This window comes from Protomyctophum bolini (assembly GCF_963924005.1).
Source record: "Protomyctophum bolini genome assembly, chromosome: 13".
Classification (NCBI taxonomy): Eukaryota; Metazoa; Chordata; class Actinopteri; order Myctophiformes; family Myctophidae; genus Protomyctophum; species Protomyctophum bolini.
In genome coordinates, this window is record NC_137874.1 from 44045390 (window position 1) to 44066575 (window position 21186).

The window sequence follows — 21186 nt, forward strand, 5'->3', positions numbered from 1 at the left end:
TATTTTATTTTGAAGGAACGATGCAGCTCAGTGAGATGTATTTTATTTTGAAGGAACGATGCAGCTCAGTCAGATGTATTTTATTTTGAAGGAACAATGTATTTTATTTTGAAGGAACGGTGTATTTTATTTTGAAGGAACGATGCAGCTCAATGAGATGTATTTTATTTTGAAGGAACAATGTATTTTATTTCGAAGGAACGATGCAGCTCAGTCAGATGTATTTTATTTTGAAGGAACGATGTATTTTATTTTGAAGGAACAATGTATTTTATTTTGAAGGAACGATGTATTTTATTTTGAAGGAACGATGCAGCTCAGTCCGATGACGATGACAAGGCGTCGGCTCCTCTCTCCGACTCGGACGGAGGAAAACTCAAGCAGAAAACGTAAGATTCTCGTCCGTGTTGTTTTTTCCTCGACTAAAACTAAGGCGACAAAATGTCCGTCGACTCCCTTTTTTCACTGATGAAAACGAAGCTATATGATGACTAAAACTGAGACTAAATATACTGACAATTTCGTCAACAAATACAAACTGAATTCAAATGGTAGGGAGGGACTAGTGCAGGGGTTCAGTTAAACTGGATGGACTAGTGCAGGGGTTCAGTTAAACTGGAGGGACTAGTGCAGGGGTTCAGTTAAACTGGAGGGACTAGTGCAGGGGTTCAGTTAAACTGGATGGACTAGTGCAGGGGTTCAGTTAAACTGGAGGGACTAGTGCAGGGGTTCAGTTAAACTGGAGGGACTAGTGCAGGGGTTCAGTTAAACTGGAGGGACTAGTGCAGGGGTTCAGTTAAACTGGAGGGACTAGTGCAGGGGTTCAGTTAAACTGGAGGGACTAGTGCAGGGGTTCAGTTAAACTGGAGGGACTAGTGCAGGGGTTCAGTTAAACTGGATGGACTAGTGCAGGGGTTCAGTTAAACTGGAGGGACTAGTGCAGGGGTTCAGTTAAACTGGAGGGACTAGTGCAGGGGCTCTCTGTTAGTGCAGGGGTTCTCAACGTTTTGGGCCGGGGACCCCCGGAAATTCTTTGGCAATGTCTCGGGGACCCCCGCCCCGCCCCGCCCCCTCCGGACCCCCAATATAAATTTACTTTAATAATAGAGACAATACACCATAAATAAATACTGAAACCAGGAAGCTCTATGCATGGACTATGTGAACTCTTCGTTTCCATTTATTTATTTATTTATTTTGGCGGACCCCCCAAAATAATTTGGCGACCCCCCCCCCCCCCCCGAGGGGTCGCGGCCCATGGGTTGAGAACCCCTGGACTAGTGGACACGAGATCCAGTATAAGACACATGCCGGAAATAGCTCACAACTTAACAACGTGTCGCAGTGCGGCGCGTTGTGAGCTCGTGGAAGTGTCAAATCAGCCATTACGACGGCATCAATACAATACAATTATTAATTATGATGTGTTCCAGGACTCAGTTTAAGAAGTTCCTGGTAGAATAAAGATAAGATGATGTGTTCCAGGACTCAGTTTAAGAGGTTCCTGGTAGAATAAAGATCAGATGATGTGTTCCAGGACTCAGTTTAAGAGGTTTCTGGTAGAATAAAGATAAGATGATGTGTTCCAGGACTCAGTTTAAGAGGTTCCTGGTAGAATAAAGATCAGATGATGTGTTCCAGGACTCAGTTTAAGAAGTTCCTGGGGAAGTCGGTGAAGAGAGCCAAACACCTGGCAGAGGAGTACGGAGAGAAGGCCGTCAACAAGGTGAAGAGCGTCCGAGATGAAGGTGAGGAGCCCTCATCATTATAACATTAGGAAGGAACGCTCAGTGAGAAGAGGTTATTATAACATTATGAAGGAACGCTCAGTGAGAAGAGGTTATTATAACATTATGAAGGAACGCTCAGTGAGAAGAGGTTATTATAACATTATGAAGGAACGCTCAGTGAGAAGAGGTTATTATAACATTATGAAGGAACGCAAACGATTATCTGCATTGCAAAACGATACGAAAAAACATAGTCAATGTTGCTGTTTTCATTTCGACATACTTCGATTCATGAAATTAACCCATTTTGGGTGGGAACCCCTTTTGGTGTTTTAAACATTTTTATAATTTAGCTATTGAAAAATAGCAGATCTACGAGCTTGTAGGTCTGCTATTTTTCAAAAATCGTGAAAATATTTATTTCAGAAAACTGAAGGATTTAGATTTTAGATTTTTTAATTTCGAGGTCAGGCCTAAATGGGTTAAAATCGATTTTTCGATGCAGTTACTATATTATCGTTACACCCCTAAAATCTAGAGTTACCAGGCCTACACGCTGCCCTCCAGACAGCCAGCTCAGTGTGTAAGTGTATTTATATGTCTGTAGAAACATCGTTTCTCCATTATGTTAACTCCACACATTTATTTTATTTTTTAACCGTTTCTCTCCTTCGCTGCTCAGCCTCGTTACCTCGAACCCCCGACCAGCCCCGGCGCAAAGGGCCAGGTCGTTACCTCCTCTTTTATATCGGCACATTAAGATAGACAATCAATCAATCAATCTATCAATCAATCTATTTATTGATGTATTTCTTGTGTACTGACGTGTGTGTTTGTGTCATCCTTCACTGCGATGCACCTCCTGGATCAATAAAGGTCTATCTGTTCATTTTATGCAGTGGTTTTCAACCCTATTCATTTCAAGGTCCATTCATTCATTCAGCGCTCTAAAGGCCTATTCATAGTCTGGATTTTAGGTGGTGAGGTGACCACCGCTCCGGTGGTGAGGTGACCGTCCACCTCTCCGGTGGTGAGGTGACCACCGCTCCGGTGGTGAGGTGACCACCACCGCTCCGGTGGTGAGGTGACCGTCCACCGCTCCGGTGGTGAGGTGACCACCGCTCCGGTGGTGAGGTGACCACCGCTCCGGTGGTGAGGTGACCACCGGAGCTGAAATAACGTTGAGCGGTGGTGAGTAAAAACAGAGAGAAGGGCTAGAGCGGTGGCGGTGGTTTGCTCTTCACCGCGGCTCAGTGACGTCATGTTGTAGTTCGGTGGTCACCTCAGTGACGTCATGTTGTAGTTCGGTGGTCACCTCAGTGACGTCATGTTGTAGTTCGGTGGTCACCTCAGTGACGTCATGTTGTAGTTCGGTGGTCACCTCAGTGACGTCATGTTGTAGTTCGGTGGTCACCTCAGTGACGTCATGTTGTAGTTCGGTGGTCACCTCAGTGACGTCATGCTGTAGTTCGGTTGTCACCTCAGTGACGTCATGTTGTAGTTCGGTGGTCACCTCAGTGACGTCATGTTGTAGTTCGGTGGTAAATCCAGACTATGAATAGGCCTTTAGCAGAGCGCTGGTGTACAAACGGACCCGTACGAGTCCACTGGTTGAAAACCACCTCCTATGTACAGCTTTGTGTGACTGTAATAATGTATCGGCATGGAATGTGCTCAGCTGATTGGCCAGGCACCGGAATGTGCTCGGCTGATTGGCCAGGCACCGGAATGTGCTCAGCTGATTGGCCAGGCACCGGAATGTGCTCAGCTGATTGGCCAGGCACCGGAATGTGCTCAGCGGATTGGCCAGGCACCGGAATGTGCTCAGCTGATTGGGCAGGCACGGCATGTGATGTATGATAAGAGTGCTGCTCACTTCACATAGGTGTGATTTTTACCCGCATTGTGCCGAATATAAGAGGACTCTAAAAACACAGGCCTTCTATTGAAGACAATAGAAAAACACAGGCCTTCTATTGAAGACAATAGAAAAACACATGCCTTCTATTGAAGACAATAGAAAAACACAGGCCTTCTATTGAAGACAATAGAAAAACACAGGCCTTCTATTGAAGACAATAGAAAAACACAGGCCTTTTGAAGACAATAGAAAAACAGTCCTTCTTTTGAAGACAATAGAAAAACACAGTCTCATATTCAGGACAATAAGGGTATTTGTTTTTTAGTTCTGCTTCTCCACAGCTGCTGCTTAACACATAGACTGCTACAGGTTCTAGCGGACCAAGGCTTACTGGTGCTGAAGGCTTAACATGGGCTTTTTGAACTTTTTGAGGGGCCCACAGCGAGGGGCCTCTTATAGCGAGAATCACAATCGCATAAATAAAAAGAAAGCCCAACTTGTCCACTTCAATTTAAAAAAAAATTATGATTCTACCATCTTCCATTCTGGAGATATTGACCTTTTTCTAACACCTGCTTTTGCCTGCACGCTGCTTGTGAAAAAAAACAACAGAGATATGGAGGCCTGAAGTTGACAGACATTTCAGTTCAGTTTTTTTAGTTCAAAAGACCGATATAAAATTGAGCACAAATAATATCCTATACAAACCATATACCGAATGAAAGCCCTGAATGTCTACTTTTAGGAGGAAAACAGTACACATTGTACACATATACAGTTTGTCACTAATTGGCTATTGAATGCAGCTTGCGCCCACCAGAGAACTTTAGAGAAGGCATGGACCCGAAGAACTATTATTCACAAAATAAGGCCTATAGCGACATGTACATACTATATACCGTATGAAACAGTAGACTCTCTGCTTTCATAAGAAAAATACCACCCAGAAAAATCACACCCCTGTGAAGTGAGCAGTGCAATTGCACTGCTCACTTCACAGGGGTGTGATTTTTATTATTATTACAGTATTAGTATTTTTCTTATGAAAGCAGAGAGTCGACTGTTTCATACGGTATATAGTATGTACATGTCGCTATAGGCCTTATTTTGTGAATAATAGTTATTCAGGCCCATGCCATCTCTAAAGTTCTCTGAAAAAGATAATTTTAGAGAGCATGGACCTAACAACTAAATATTCACAAAATAAGGCCTATAGCGACATGTACATACTATATACCGTATGAAACAGAATACTCTCTGCTTTCATAAGAAAAATACTAATACTGTAATAATAATAGAAATCACACCCCAGTGAAGTGAGCAGTGCAATGTTGCACTGCTCACTTCACAACATTGCACTGCTCACTTCACAGGGGTGTGATTTTTATTATTACGAGTAAGACGCGCGAACGCGGAAGGCGAACGCAGATCGTAAATTGCAATAACAATTAGAATAAATTACAGACATGATCTGCAGGGTGTCATAGTTAGTGCTTGGACCACGCCAGCTCCATATATGGTCACAAAAGACGCCATCACACTCATGTCACCATGACTCAGCCATAACCATATAAGGAGTCCCCAAAGCAGGACCACGCCATCACACTCATGTCACCATGACTCACAAATCACTCAGCTCCATATATGGGCACAAAAGGGCCAGGTCCACATATACAGTAAGCGGGACAGACAGACACACACACACACACACACACACAGACAGACAGACAGACAGACAGACAGACAGACAGACGTGATCTGCTAGGTCTCATAGTAAGTGCTCATTGCATTCGCAATTACAGTATTAGTTTTTTTCTTATGAAAGCAGAGAGTCTTGATGCACATTATCTGATCATAAAACGGACTTGGAAACTTTCTTCAATCGTAGCCCCATATGTGCCCTCTCCCTACGCTCATTGAACTCATTCTGTGATTCGAGCTACAAACAATCGCAGTAACGGGGGGGGGGGGGGGGGGCAACTAGGCTTTGAGGAAATGATCTTGCATAATCAACATTATTGTCGATTGTCGTGTGCCGCTCCAAACATGTCCAGACATACCACTAACCTCATCGATCCAGTCTCGCGTATCTATAAGGTGAGACGCGAGACTGGATCGGATTGTGTCTGGACATGTTTGGGGAAAAAAACAAGAAAAACAACGAGATGGATGCAGCAGCAGAAGCAGCACGTCAACGTATTTGGAAGAAAAAAAACGAGAAAGCACCACCTGTCGTTGCAAGACAAACACCCGTATGTTGCTGATAGACAGATAATAATCGATCCGATTTTGTCCTGCCGTTCATTTTATCACATTAGGTGCAGGGCAGGCTGCTCGACGGTGAGTTTATAATAGCCTGTTGTAACGAGAAAGGGGGATGGATTGGATGGTTGGGTGCGAGCAGCGCAGCAGCAGCAGCAGTACGGCTTGCGATCAGCGACCAACGTATCATGGCGGGCCCTCGATAATGATGTGCAATCTGTCCATGACTAACTCCACATGTGTCTGGCAAACGTTACGTTATGAAATCAAATGCCGATCGTTGCAGGTTTATATACGGGCAGAGAGCAAATCGCGTTGTATCTTGTTCCGAGAATGAGAGCGCAAGCCTTGCAGTTGAAAGCAGTGGGGACTCGGGAGTGGGGGGGGAACTGCCAATGCGATCCAAGAGGAAGAGACCCCCCCCCCCACCATTCTCCCTCGGGAGAAACCATGTAGAAACAGGAGGGGAGGGGGAATCGAGTGTATTCACACAAACAAGAGCATTGTCCCATCCATTTTAGATCCCCTGACATCTGCGTTGGTCTATGCCGGACGGCCGTATCCATTACGTCGTACGTCCTCGCATAGACCAACCAATAGGCGGTGCCAGACGCTTCTCAGACCAACACCTCTTTTCAGCAGGGGGGGGTTTTAACTCTTTTTAGAGCCGATCGGTGTTACATTATGAGTTGTCCGGGCGCAAATATAGTTGAACTATAGAAATCAATAAAAAAACGTTTTTTGGACCATAAAACGTATAAAAACGTTATGCGCTTCTTGCGCTTGGCTATAATAAAACGTTTAAAAACGCTTTCAGCATTCCATGAGTTAAGTAGTTCCAGGCATTTTGGTGGTGGAGGTCAGAGGTCACTGATAAAAAATAAATCAATCCTCAAAACTAGCACTAGTTTTGGGCTGGACAGGACTGGACTGGACAGAGGTCAAAGTTGAACCAAAGTTGCGCAATATAGTAGAAATAATACAACAATATACAACATTTGTATTGTCTGTGACCTGTTCTACTGACATAAACCTGATGGTCAGTCTCAGTCTGTGACCTGATGGTCAGTATAGCCTATGGGCTATAGTTCCACACATTAGAACTATCCCATTGAGACAAAGCGGGGTGCTATGGGCTATAGTTCCACACATTGGAACTATCCCACTGAGACACAGCGGGGTGCCTATGGGCTATAGTTCCAAACATTGGAACTATCCCATTGAGACAAAGCGGGGTGCTATGGGCTATAGTTCCAAACATTGGAACTATCCCACTGAGACAAAGCGGGGTGCCTATGGGCTATAGTTCCAAACATTGGAACTATCCCATTGAGACAAAGCGGGGTGCCTATGGGCTATAGTTCCAAACATTGGAACTATCCCACTGAGACAAAGCGGGGTGCTATGGGCTATAGTTCCAAACATTGGAACTATCCCATTGAGACACAGCGGGATGCTATGGGCTATATTTCCACACATTGGAACTATCCCACTGAGACACAGCGGGATGCTATGGGCTATATTTCCACACATTGGAACTATCCCATTGAGATAAAATGAGCACTTCCACATTCCATTCCATCGTTACAGTGGAAGTGCTCATTCTCTCTTACTAAATTATTCTGGGTTAGACAAACCTCTCCAAAAACAAATGTCACGCACATATTTTTCCAGTGCAGGAAGAGATTTTGAAGGTCTTGTTCCAAAAATGAACCAGTATTTATTTAACCCATTCTGACCGGGCACCCATTTTGGTGTTGGCATCATGTTATGCTTTACCTATTGAAAAATAGCAGATCTACAAGCTCATATCGCGCCACCGAGTGGCGCGATACGAGCTTGTAGGTCTGCTATTTTTGAAAAATTCGAAGAACGACTGACATTTTTAGAATCTGATCTCAGGTCAGAATGGGTTCATCAGACCAGTGTGTGTCCCGTGGAAACCTCGTATGAATCTGATCTCAGGTCAGAATGGGTTAATGTGTAAAAATCCATGATATTTACATTGGAATGAATGAGCCTGGCTGGAAAGTGTCCAAGTGGGAGACTAAAATATTGGCCTGACAAAAAAACTTTAGGTTATGGGAATTATTTATGGATGAATGTATCCCTGCATTATGCCAGCATGGTGGGCGTAAACAAACATGGAAGATGCCTTTTATAATTACATTTTATTTAATTAAACAGTTCACTGTCTAAAAAATATATACGATTCTGAAGCCAGAAATATCAGCAGCAGTGCCTTGTTTGAAGTAAAGTATATGATGTTTGGATATTATTACTGTTGGAGCATGGTGAACTCCATGGGCCTCAACCAGGCCCAGGATGAGGGCTCATAGCTGGGTAAAAGATGTGGACCTACCAGGGAGGTTCATGGTAGTCTCCAGGCCCAGGATGAGAGCTCATAGCTGGGTAAAAGATGTGGACCTACCAGGGAGGTTCATGGTAGTCTCCAGGCCCAGAATGAGAGCTCATAGCTGGGTAAAAGATGTGGACCTACCAGGGAGGTTCATGGTAGTCTCCAGGCCCAGAATGAGAGCTCATAGCTGGGTAAAGGATGTGGACCTACCAGGGAGGTTCATGGTAGTCTCCAGGCCCAGAATGAGAGCTCATAGCTGGGTAAAAGATGTGCACTTGCAGGTTTGCAAAGCTCTGTGCGGCTGAGCTCCTCCCCCATGGCTGTGATTGGCCAGCTGAACCCCTCCCCCATGGCTGCGATTGGCTGGCTGAGTGATTTTGCCAAAACCCCGCGGCGTGTAACCGGTTCTTGGCAGTCGGTGTGTTAAGTGCTCCAGGAATGTCTTTAATTTCTCAGCAGTAAAACGTAAATGTTTTTCCACCAACAACTCATTGTGTTTTTTCTGACTCAGATGGGAAAATCAAGAGGAGCTTGAGTTTTGGCTTGAGTAAGTTTTACAAGCCTTCGGCTCTCGCTCGATGCTTCGTCCATACGCACACACACGTACACACACACACACGTACACACACGTACACACACACACACGTACACACACGTACGCACACATACACACAACGTACACACACGGGTACAGAGATTTTTGTTTTTCGTATTGAAAATCTCAGCGTCTACACTGCCTCGTTTACACCTAGTTCTTCAAAATAGGAGCTCTGGGTGGCCGGAGTTGTCTGAGTGCTTTTACTCTGAAAGCCACGACCCGGAAACAATCTACTAAAAAAAAAGTTGACTTTACATTGCTAGCTTACATTGCGATCATTTTAATTTATACGATATTTGATCCAAAAAGCGTTCATATTTTGCGGGAGAGACTGCAGAAATGAAGCGCCAGCATATTGATCCGTTCATAACCACGGAGAGCGCCCTGGATTAGGAGAGACGAGTCATTCTTTCCGCCGCGTTAACAGCTAAGTCAACGGTAAGCTAATATGAGCCCATAGCGTAGCATACGGCAGCCGAAAGGCGAACTGACAAAAAAAAGAAAGAATTCTGAATATTCTTATCTCGCCCGGTATCATTGAGGATGTGCTAGGACGTCCTCACACGTCGTATGCACAGCTCAGTTCGCTTCCCTATGACGTTCTCAGGCGTCGTATGCACAGATTGTGTTAAAGAGGAATGTGCACGGGGGCGTGGCCCAGTCTCTTGCGGGAGGTTTGCACATGCTCAGTGTAAACAGGAAGTGCAATGATGGAGTGTTCCAGCAGAGGGTGCTAAAGGTCCATGAGAGTTGCTAAAAGGATTTTTTAAAAAAAGAGAGAATAGTACTGGATAGTTCTGGATCTCATTATTTACATCACAAGTTCTGAGCTTTCTATCTAGCACCTCTGCTGGAACACTCCATCATCGCAGTTACATTTTCCTACGTTTACACAACAGCCACATGGAAACGTAGCTAAAGTGGCGACGTTTCCAATGTGAAAAAAAATCCAACCGCGTCACCTATCCCACTCTGCCCGGTGACGTCATCCGAACGCGTCACCTATCCCACTCTGCCCGGTGACGTCATTCCGAACGCGTCACCTATCCCACTCTGCCCGGTGACGTCATCCGAACGCGTCACCTATCCCACTCTGCCCGGTGACGTCATTCCGAACGCGTCACCTATCCCACTCTGCCCGGTGACGTCATCCGAACGCGTCACCTATCCCACTCTGCCCGGTGGGAAAAGTCTTAAAAACGGCAAAGTAAATGATGAAAACATAACTCGTGAATGGGAGGGAAAGTGTTTTTAAAAAATAAACCAAAATAAACACGTGTTCGTACGTGTGGACGTGTAGTCGAGCCTCATTCTGGAACGCTTCCAATCGTCGGCTACAGAAATAAAACCCTCTAGTTCTTGACGTCCTTGTTTTTTTGTCTCCCCCCCCCCCCCCCCCAGTGTTCCACACGGACCAGGACGACCCGTCCTCCAGCGATGACGAGGGCATGCCGTACACGCGCCCCGCCAAGTTCAAGGCCCACAGCTCCAAGGGACCCTTCGACTTCGACCAGGTCAAGGTGGTGCAGGACCTGAGCGGAGAGCACATGGTGGGATATGTAGTTTTTATGTACTTTCAGGACATGAGCGATGAGATGTAGTTTTTATGTAGTTTCAGGCCCTGATCGGAGAGCACACCAATATCCTCAAAACACAGTTTTTAGATACAGCAAGCAAACGAATTCCCTCAAAACACAGTTTTTAGATACAGCAAGCAAACAAATTCCCTCAAAACACAGTTTTTAGATACAGCAAGCGAACGAATTCCCTCAAAACACTGTTTTTAGATACAGCAAGCGAACGAATTCCCTCAAAACACAGTTTTTAGATACAGCAAGCAAACGAATTCCAAACGAATTCCCCCCCCCCCCACACACACACACACCCCAGGGAGGGAGGGGGGAGAGAGAGAGAAAAGAGAGAGAGAGAGCGAGAAAGAGCACGCACGTCTTCACCCCAGCGAGGGAGGGAGACGGAGAGAAAGGGAGAGAGCTCATCATCCAGTAGTTAGCAAAGGGAGCTAAGTGCTAACTATAATCCAAATTGTTAGACAAGTAGTGTGCCCTGGCCTGACACAACTTTCTTAGAAATGTGCATGTTGCAGCCAGCCAGTAAGATGAGCCTATGCATTTCACGGTTTTCGGGAGGGCGGGGGGGCAGTCGGTTTGGGGGGGTTCCCGACGGCTGCGCGTCGCTTCCTCCTCTGACAGAGGGGAGGCGAGTAAGCGACACAGTCAGAAGCCCCCTTTGTTCAATCGAAGGCCCCCTCACTCAGACACACAACGTGTGTTGTTACGACAACATACAGCCTATGTACAAGGAATATAAACACAAGACCGTGGCGCAAAACTTCATATTTACCCTGCTCTAATGCAACAAAAGTGTGTTCTTACATCCTCCATTTCACGATTTCAGCACTCGTGAGTAAATTAATTTAATTGCTATTATGAAAGTTTTCAGTGACGTTGCACCCACAGGAAGGTATGATATGCGTGGTCCACCAATCAGCTGTTGAATACAGTAGGGCGTAGGCTATAAGAAAATACATGAAACAGCATCGTTTCCTCCACATCTCATCATTGCCATGCATGTTTCTTGTTAATGACTGTATTAATAACCATAAAGTAATCTCCTAGTCCTTACATAATAGTTTAGCAGAGACTGAAGTTGAAAAGGCTGTGCCCAGTACGGCAGCAGCGCAGGCAGTAGTGGATATGCGCTAAACAAACGCATGCATATTAATTAATTAATGAATTGGCTGAATCTGTAGGGCCTTTTGATTTGGTGAAGCGCCATGGCCTTGAGAGGGGTTAATCCGTCACTGCAGCTGTGTAGGGGTGAGGATCGCGTGATGATTCTAATGTAGGCTACAGAATTCTATAAGTCACCACTTTTGGTGTGACACACAGCTTCTGTTTCTGTTTACAATGCGTTGTCAACACGTGTTGAGTTGACAAAGATTGACAGATTTCGGATAAGACTGATAGTTTATCCGTTAGTAATTAGGCTGAGTATTCACACAGAATCACACTACTTTTGGATTTATTGGGATTGGCTTTTTGGGGAAAAGAGGGGGAGGAGGTGATCAAGCAGCTCCACAAGACCACAACATATTTGGTAGGCTCAAGGCTGCATTTATTTTCCTTTTTTTTTCTCTCGAGGGTGCATGGGATGATGGGAGCCCCTCCAGCAGGCTAGGGAGCTCCGCTCAGGCTAGCGGAAAATGACCGCGGGCTGCCAGGTTTTTAAGTAAAAGTAAAAAAAAAAAATATTAAAAAAGATCGGGATCGTGATCGGGATCGGCCCCCAAAAACGTGATCGGAGCATCCCTAATATATATATATATATATATATATATTATTCCACCACCAGGGGGCGGTGTGGACCATTAAGTGTATTATATATTTGTCCACCAGGGGGCGGTGTGGACCATGAGGTGTATTATATATATATTATTCCACCACCAGGGGGCGGTGTGGACCATGAAGTTCTCCCACTGCGGCAGGCTGCTGGCCACGGCGGGCCAGGACAACGTGGTGAGGATCTGGGTCCTAAAGAACGCCTTTGACTACTTTAACAACATGAGGATGAAGTACAACACGGAGGGTAAGTAAAGGGTTAAAACCACATGGAAGGAACTTTAAGGGTTAAACCACATGGAAGGACCATTAAGGGTTAAACTACATGGAAGGAACATTAAGGGTTAAACTACATGGAAGGAACATAAAGGGTTAAACCACATGGAAGGAACATAAAGGGTTAAACCACATGGAAGGAACATTAAGGGTTAAACCACATGGAAGGAACATAAAGGGTTAAACCACATGGAAGGAACATTAAGGGTTAAACCACATGGAAGGAACATAAAGGGTTAAACCACATGGAAGGAACATAAAGGGTTAAACCACATGGAAGGAACATAAAGGGTTAAACCACATGGAAGGAACATTAAGGGTTAAACCACATGGAAGGAACATAAAGGGTTAAACCACATGGAAGGAACATTAAGGGTTAAACCACATGGAAGGAACATAAAGGGTTAAACCACATGGAAGGAACATAAAGGGTTAAACCACATGGAAGGAACATAAAGGGTTAAACCACATGGAAGGAACATAAAGGGTTAAACCACATGGAAGGAACATAAAGGGTTAAACCACATGGAAGGAACATAAAGGGTTAAACCACATGGAAGGAACATAAAGGGTTAAACCACATGGAAGGAACATAAAGGGTTAAACCACATGGAAGGAACATTAAGGGTTAAAGTACTAAGAGAGTGTTGGATGTGTACCGCCTGGTTGGATGTGTTGGATGTGTACCGCCTGGTTGGATGTGTACCGCCTGGTTGGATGTGTACCGCCTGGTTGGATGTGTTGGATGTGTACGGCCTGGTTGGATGTGTTGGATGTGTACGGCCTGGTTGGATGTGTTGGATGTGTACCGCCTGGTTGGATGTGTTGGATGTGTACCGCCTGGTTGGATGTGTTGGATGTGTACCGCCTGGTTGGATGTGTTGGATGTGTACCGCCTGGTTGGATGTGTTGGATGTGTACCGCCTGGTTGGATGTGTTGGATGTGTACCGCCTGGTTGGATGTGTTGGATGTGTACCGCCTGGTTGGATGTGTTGGATGTGTACCGCCTGGTTGGATGGGGAGTGCATTCCATAGTTTTGGAGCCAGAAGGGAGAAGAGTTTGGGACGTGTGGAGCGTTGTCCTGGGTGTTTTTAGTGAGGGTTTGATTGATTGATTGATTGAAATATGTATTAACAGTTTGCAGAATTACAGTACATTTCAAGCACAAACTCAATACAAAGACTGTTAACTGTGAGTGGACGACCCAATTAAGCATTACACTTGTTTACAACAGAGTCCACATTGTTCAATGCATCAAAACATTTAGAGACGTACAAATAGACACTTCCAGCTTCTCTGCGTTGGGCTGATCTGAGCGAGCGGGAAGGTTTGTAGGGCCCGACCAGACTTTGAAGATATGGCGGAGCCATACCTTTGGTTGATTTGAATGCCAGCTTCAGAGTTTTGTACTCTGTACGGGCAGCGACCGGGAGCCAATGGAGGGAGCGGAGAAGGGGTTAGCGGCAGCGACCGGGAGCCAATGGAGGGAGCGGAGAAGGGGGAAGGGGCAGCGACCGGGAGCCAATGGAGGGAGCGGAGAAGGGAGGAGACGTGTGAGAATTTTGGTCTGTTGAAGACCAAGCGTGTTGTGGCATTCTGGATCAACTGGAGAGGCTTAAGTGCGCATGCCGGTAGGCCAGTAAGGAGGGAGTTATAATAGGCCAGTTTTGATATGACTGATGAGGATGGAGTGACCACTGTAGTGACCACTGTAATGTGTGTTTTGAATGAGAGCTGACTTTCCAGGACAACAAGGCGTTGTCTATGGAAAGATAGAATAGGGATAACCACTCAGATTAGTAGCAGGTCAGTCTGTGACGTCAGTCATCTACGACACACCAACTTAGCCTACATGTGACATCATGTCTACGTCACACGTAGGCCTGCTAACCTATATAAGTGCTGACCCACACAGTAGGACTGCAATCTTTCAAGTCATTCATTCAAGGTATTCAGGCCTGCATTCTTTTACAGAGAGAAACCTATAAACTACTGTGAGAAATGCTTCGTTGGACGGTGCACCTAAAAGGGCTTCCAGAGTATGATGCTGCTGTAGCAGTGGACCACAAAGTGTACTGCTTTAGAGGAGACTTTATCGAGTCAGAGCGTCGGACTGAAGTGCATGTCTTCAATACACTGTCCGTATGCTGGACCAAGATGACCACAGAATGCTCACACCCAAGGTTTCTGGGACCGTTCCACAGGGGAGGTGGGGCCACTCAGCTTGTGTTGGAGGGAAGGTCATGTTTATCCATGGAGGATTCAATCTGACTGCAGACACTAATGACATCTACAAGTTGGACACCACCACAATGGTCTGGACTTTAATTAACACTAGAGGAACTCCGCATCCTGCTTTATCACATCACTCTGCCACCATCATCGGGACAAAGATGTTTGTATTTGGGGGCTTCTGTATTAGGGGCGACAACCCCATCAGAGTGTTTGACACAGAGACTAACTATTGGCTGGACACTCCTTCTGCACAGCTTGTTCCAGAAAGACGTTATGGTCATTCAGCCTTTTCCTACAATGGAGTGCTGTATATAGTTGGTGGCAGGAACAATCAGGACTTCAGGACTTCAGGACTTGTGGAAATTCAGTCCAGAGACCTTCACCTGGAAGAAGGTTGAGTCCAAAGGGAATGTCCCATGTTTAAACACAACATTGAGTCACATGGTATTCTGTTGCATGGTGGGAGATCGTATCATCCTCTCTGGAGGACAAAGATCATCCAACACATTCAATGATGACCTGAATGTCTTAGACTTGAGTCCTAGTCTGAAGACATTATGCAAACTGGCAGTTATTCAGTACGGTCTGGAACAGTCTGAACTACCACACGACATCAGGTGGGAACTGGCAGCCATGACTACCAACAGCCAATAGAAACTGGCAGCCATGACTACCAACAGCCAATAGGAACTGGCAGCCATGACTACCAACAGCCAATAGGAAAAAAAATAACAGCCCATAAAAAAGAAAGAAACGGAGGGAAAACCGATAATACAGCAGATTCCAACACTGCTCTCCACAGCCAGAAAATACATTTTTGATCTAAATTGAGTTTTTACTAAAATATAACTTATTGGTGTCCAATTTTAGTTCTGTGAGTTTAAATTTGTTTTGTTTTAGAGAAAAGAAGCGTTATAAAAAATTGCAGTAACTACAGCACCAATGTAGAGTAGGAACTACATTGTGTAGGAACTACATTTTGGGGGTCAATAATAAATGCGGTCAAATCCCGATGGTAACCACAAGGTTCCCGGTTCGATCCCTGTGGGCTCCCCTAGAGTTGGTGTCCAAGTGTCCTTCAGCAAGACTCTGAACCCCTGATTCCTCCCGATGTGCAGGTTGGTGCCTTGCATGGTTTCCTCCGCCATCGGTGTGTGAATGTGTGAATTAATGGGTTAATGTAATGCACGTCTAAAGTTATTTGGATAAAAGAGCAAGCGAGTTTCCGCCATATAAAATCCAACCGTCAGTCCATAGACTCCAATGCATGATGTAAACGTCACTCTAAAGTCCATAGACTCCAATGCATTCCGTAAACTTCACTCTAAAGGCCATAGACTTTGATGCGTTCCGTGAACTCACGGTTCAGTCCCTTATCACTCTTGGCCAATAGATGTCTATGTAGAAGAGCCTCCGTTGGACTGAAGCCCCATGAGGTGAACAGAGTCGTCGTAACTCTCTCATCTATAGACTCTGGAATAGGATAACCACTCAGATTAGTAGCAGGTCAGTCTGTGACGTCAGTCATCTACCACACAACAACTTGGCCTACATGTGACATCATGTCTACGTCACGCGTAGGCCCGCTAACCTATATAAGTGTTGACCCACACAGCAGGACTGCGTTCCTTCAAGTCATTCATTCAAGGTATTCAGGACTGCATTCTTTTACAGAGAGAAACCTATAAACTACTGTGAGAAATGCTTCGTTGGACGGTGCACCTAAAAGGGCTTCCAGAGTATGATGCTGCTGTAGCAGTGGACCACAAAGTGTACTGCTTTAGAGGAGACTTTATCGAGTCAGAGCGTCGGACTGAAGTGCATGTCTTCAACACACTGTCTTTATGCTGGACCAAGTTGCCCCCAGAGACGCCTGGAAGAGGACAACGCCCCCTAGAGGTTCACCCCATGAACAGCATCCGCACAGCTGTGCTGATCGACCCTTTCATCTACATCTGGGGGGGAGTGACTAACACATGGAATTACAGCACGGTGCTTTATGCATTTGATGTCGACGACCACAGAATGCTCACACCCAAGGTTTCTGGGACCGTTCCACAGGGGAGGCAGGGCCACTCAGCCTGTGTTGTTGGGAAGGTCATGTTTATCAATGGAGGATGGACTGGGAATAGATTCACTAATGACATCTACAAGTTGGACACCACCACGATGGTCTGGGCTTTAATTAACACCAGAGGAACTACAGCAGGTCAATCTGCCTCCATCATTGGGACAAAGATGTTTGTATTTGGGGGCCTTGGGAACGGGGTCAACTACAACACCATCAGAGTGTTTGACACAGAGACTAACTATTGGCTGGACACACCTTCTGCACAGCTTGTTCCAGAAGAACGTTATAGTCATTCAGCCTTTTCCTACAATGGAGAGCTGTACATATTTGGTGGCAGGAACAATAAGCAGGACTTCAATGATCTGTGGAAATTCAGTCCAGAGACCTTCACCTGGAAGAAGGTTGAGTCCAAAGGGAATGTTCCATGTTTAAACACAACATTGAGTCACATGGTATTCTGTTGCATGGTGGGAGATCGTATCATCGTCTTTGGAGGACATAGATCATACAACACAGTCAATGGTGACCTGTATGTCTTAGACTTGAGTCCTAGTCTGAAGACATTATGCAAACTGACAGTAATTCAGTACGGACTGGATCAGTCTGAACTCCCACACAACATCAGGTGGGAACTGGCAGCCATGACTAGCAACAGCCAATAGGAACTGGCAGCCATGACAACCAACAGCCAATAGGAACTGGCAGCCATGAATACCAACAGCCAATAGGAAAAAAAAGAACAGCCCATAAACCAGTAAGACGTGCAAACGCGGGAAGCGAACGCGGATCGTACATATTTAAGTTAAGTAATTTTTAAGTTAAGTTTTTAACTCAGCCATAACCATATAAGGAGTCCTCAAAGCAGCTCCATATATGGGCACAAGTTGGACTACGCCATCACACTCATGTCACCATGACTCAGCCATAACCATATAAGGAGTCCCCAAAGCAGCTCCATATATGGGCACAAAAGCGTGACACACGGACAGATCTGCTAGGTCTCATAGTAAGTGCTCACTGCGTTCGCAAAAAGAAAGAAACGGAGGGAAAACCGATAATACAGCAGATTCCAACACTGCTCTCCACAGCCAGAAAATACATTTTTGATCTAAATTGAGTTTTTACTAAAATATAACTTATTGGTGTCCAATTTAAGTTCTGTGAGTTTAAATTTGTTTTGTTTTAGAGAAAAAAAGCGTTATAAAAAAATTGCAGTAACTACAGCACCAATGTAGTGTAGGAACTACATTGTGTAGGAACTACATTGTGTAGGAACTACATTGTGTAGGAACTACATTTTGGGGGTCAATAATAAATGAGGTCAAATCTCGATGGTAACCACAAGGTTCCCGGGTTCGATCCCTGTGGGCTCCCCCAGAGTTGGTGTCCTTGAGCAAGACTCTGAACCCCTGATTGCTCCCGATGTGCAGGTTGGTGCCTTGCATGGTTTCCTCCGCCATTGGTGTGTGTGTGTGTGTGTGTGTGTGTGTGTGTGTGTGTGTGTGTGTGTGAGTGAATGTAATGCATAATCTATGTAAAGTGATTTGGATAAAAGTGCTAAATGCACCATTTACCTTTATAAAGCTGTGGTTGTCATTGTGTTTCTCTCTCTCTCTCTCTCTCTCTCTCTCTCTCTCTCTCTCTCTCTCTGTGTCTCTCTCTCTGTGTCTCTCTCTCTCTCTCTCTCTCAGGACGGGTGTCTCCCTCGCCCTCTCAGGAGAGTCTGTGTTCGTCTAAGTCAGACTCGGACTTGGCGGTGAGTTCAGCTCTCACACGTTTAAATGATGAACACACACCAAGACACATGATGATGTACCCATACTGTGTGTGTGTGTGTGTGTGTGTGTGTGTGTGTGTGTGTGTGTGTGTGTGTGTGTGTGTGTGTGTGTGTGTGTGTGTGTGTGTGTGTGTGTGTGCGCGTGCGCGTGTGCGTGTGTGCAGGCGAGCATGCCAGAGGATCCTGACACAGAGGACCGCAACGCTCCGTTCAGACAGATCCCGTTCTGCAAGTACAAAGGTCACACCGCCGACCTCCTCGACCTCAGCTGGTCCAAGGTATATATGACCTCTGACCTTTAACCCTAAAGCAGTGGTTCAGTAGAGTGACCAGTAGAGTACAGAACAGACGTTAGACAGATGTTAGAAGGTCAGGATGTTATGATGTTTAATTTAGACGGTCAGGATGTTATGATTTTTAATTTAGACGGTCAGGATGTGACCATGTGTTCTGTGTCAGACGGTCAGGATGTGACCATGTGTTCTGTGTTAGACGGTCAGGATGTGACCATGTGTTCTGTGTTAGACGGTCAGGATGTGACCATGTGTTCTGTGTTAGACGGTCAGGATGTGACCATGTGTTCTGTGTTAGACGGTCAGGATGTGACCACGTGTTCTGTGTTGGACGGTCAGGATGTGACCATGTGTTCTGTGTTAGACGGTCATGATGTGACCATGTGTTCTGTGTCAGACGGTCAGGATGTGACCATGTGTTCTGTGTCAGACGGTCAGGATGTGACCATGTGTTCTGTGTTAGACGGTCAGGATGTGACCATGTGTTCTGTGTCAGACGGTCAGGATGTGACCATGTGTTCTGTGTCAGACGGTCAGGATGTGACCATGTGTTCTGTGTTAAGATGGTCAGGATGTGACCATGTGTTCTGTGTTGGACGGTCAGGATGTGACCATGTGTTCTGTGTTAAGACGGTCAGGATGTGACCATGTGTTCTGTGTTAGACGGTCAGGAAGTGACCATGTGTTCTGTGTTAAGACGGTCAGGATGTGACCATGTGTTCTGTGTTAGACGGTCAGGATGTGACCATGTGTTCTGTGTTAAGACGGTCAGGATGTGACCATGTGTTCTGTGTTAAGACGGTCAGGACGTGACCATGTGTTCTGTGTTAGACGGTCAGGATGTGACCATGTGTTCTGTGTCAGACGGCCAGGATGTGACCATGTGTTCTGTGTCAGACGGTCAGGATGTGACCATGTGTTCTGTGTTAGACGGTCAGGATGTGACCATGTGTTCTCTGTTAGACGGTCAGGATGTGACCATGTGTTCTGTGTTAGACGGTCAGGACGTGACCATGTGTTCTGTGTTAGACGGTCAGGATGTGACCATGTGTTCTGTGTCAGACGGTCAGGATGTGACCATGTGTTCTGTGTCAGACGGTCAGGATGTGACCATGTGTTCTGTGTTAGACGGTCAGGATGTGACCATGTGTTCTGTGTTAGACGGTCAGGATGTGACCATGTGTTCTGTGTTAGACGGTCAGGATGTGACCATGTGTTCTGTGTTGTAGAACTTCTTCCTCCTCTCCTCGTCCATGGATAAGACGGTCCGGCTGTGGCACATCTCTCGTAGAGAGTGTCTGTGCTGCTTCCAACACATCGACTTCGTCACGGCCATCACCTTCCATCCCCGGGTGAGTGACCTCTGTTCTGACGCCTGTTCTAACCCCATAAACCATCACCTTCCATCCCTGAAGTAATTAAACCCCTCTTTTTAAAGAATTTCTTCAAAAAATTGCTAAATACCACGCACAAAAATGTAGTATTGATCAGGGGGGCAGTCAGACAGATTTTTTGTGAAGCCTCTAAGGAAATGAAAGTTTATATAATGGCCTGTTGTGGCGCTGTCATTGGGCTCAAAAAAACCCATAGCCCCATAGAAGTCCATGTATTTGGGCCCAACTTCACCTAGACTGTATTACCTTAATAAACATGGTCATGAATACTTTCTGCTTCCAGTCACTAGTTTAAAGTCTCATTTCTAATGTCATAATATTCTTTTTGGAAAATGATGGTCCCATTTATTAAAAAAATTACCATAAAGTCGCGCATGTTCTGAGGGGCGTGGCTACGGTTACAGTCTATGAACGGGATCCCCCACCCACTCGAGTCAAAATAAAAACCAACGAAGAAGAAGGGGGGAAGTCCCGCCTCGTTGTCTGGGCCAGCCAATGGGCCAGCTGGGCCCAAACGGATCCAGAAATATGGCGACTTCCATTGCAAGGACTGACAGGCTTCATTTTACGTTCATGTTAGACCCGCGGAACGCTTTGTCTATATTTTTTACAGTCTATGGTATTGATACAATCGATAATTTGCATAGCAAAATGAAACGATACATAGTCAATGTTGGTGTTTTCATTTCGATATACTTCGATACATGTGAGATGACCTTTAACCCTTAAACTGTGACCTCTGGCAGGACGACCGCTACTTCCTGTCGGGCTCTCTGGACGGGAAGCTCCGCCTGTGGAACATTCCCGACAAGAAGGTGGCGCTGTGGAACGAGGTGGACGGAACCACGCGCCTCATCACCGCCGCCAACTTCTGCCAGAACGGGAAGTACGCCGTGATCGGAACCTACGACGGACGGTGCATCTTCTACGACACCGAGGTCAGTAAATACCTAGCCCTGAAAACATGAC

At 45.7% G+C, this 21186-nt stretch overlaps 1 protein-coding gene across 1 annotated transcript in view; it reads left to right on the forward strand.

Moving 5' to 3' along the window:
• The window catches only part of wdr44 (WD repeat domain 44), a gene marked incomplete at its 3' end in the record, with an annotated part of 46953 nt that overhangs the window by 17264 nt on the left and 8503 nt on the right, over window positions 1-21186 (forward strand). The window contains 9 exon segments of the mRNA XM_080781242.1: window positions 306-389; window positions 1642-1748; window positions 8724-8759; window positions 10212-10360; window positions 12278-12416; window positions 18445-18509; window positions 18695-18808; window positions 20053-20175; window positions 20964-21155. Coding sequence (XP_080637368.1) covers window positions 306-389; window positions 1642-1748; window positions 8724-8759; window positions 10212-10360; window positions 12278-12416; window positions 18445-18509; window positions 18695-18808; window positions 20053-20175; window positions 20964-21155 — 1009 coding nt within the window.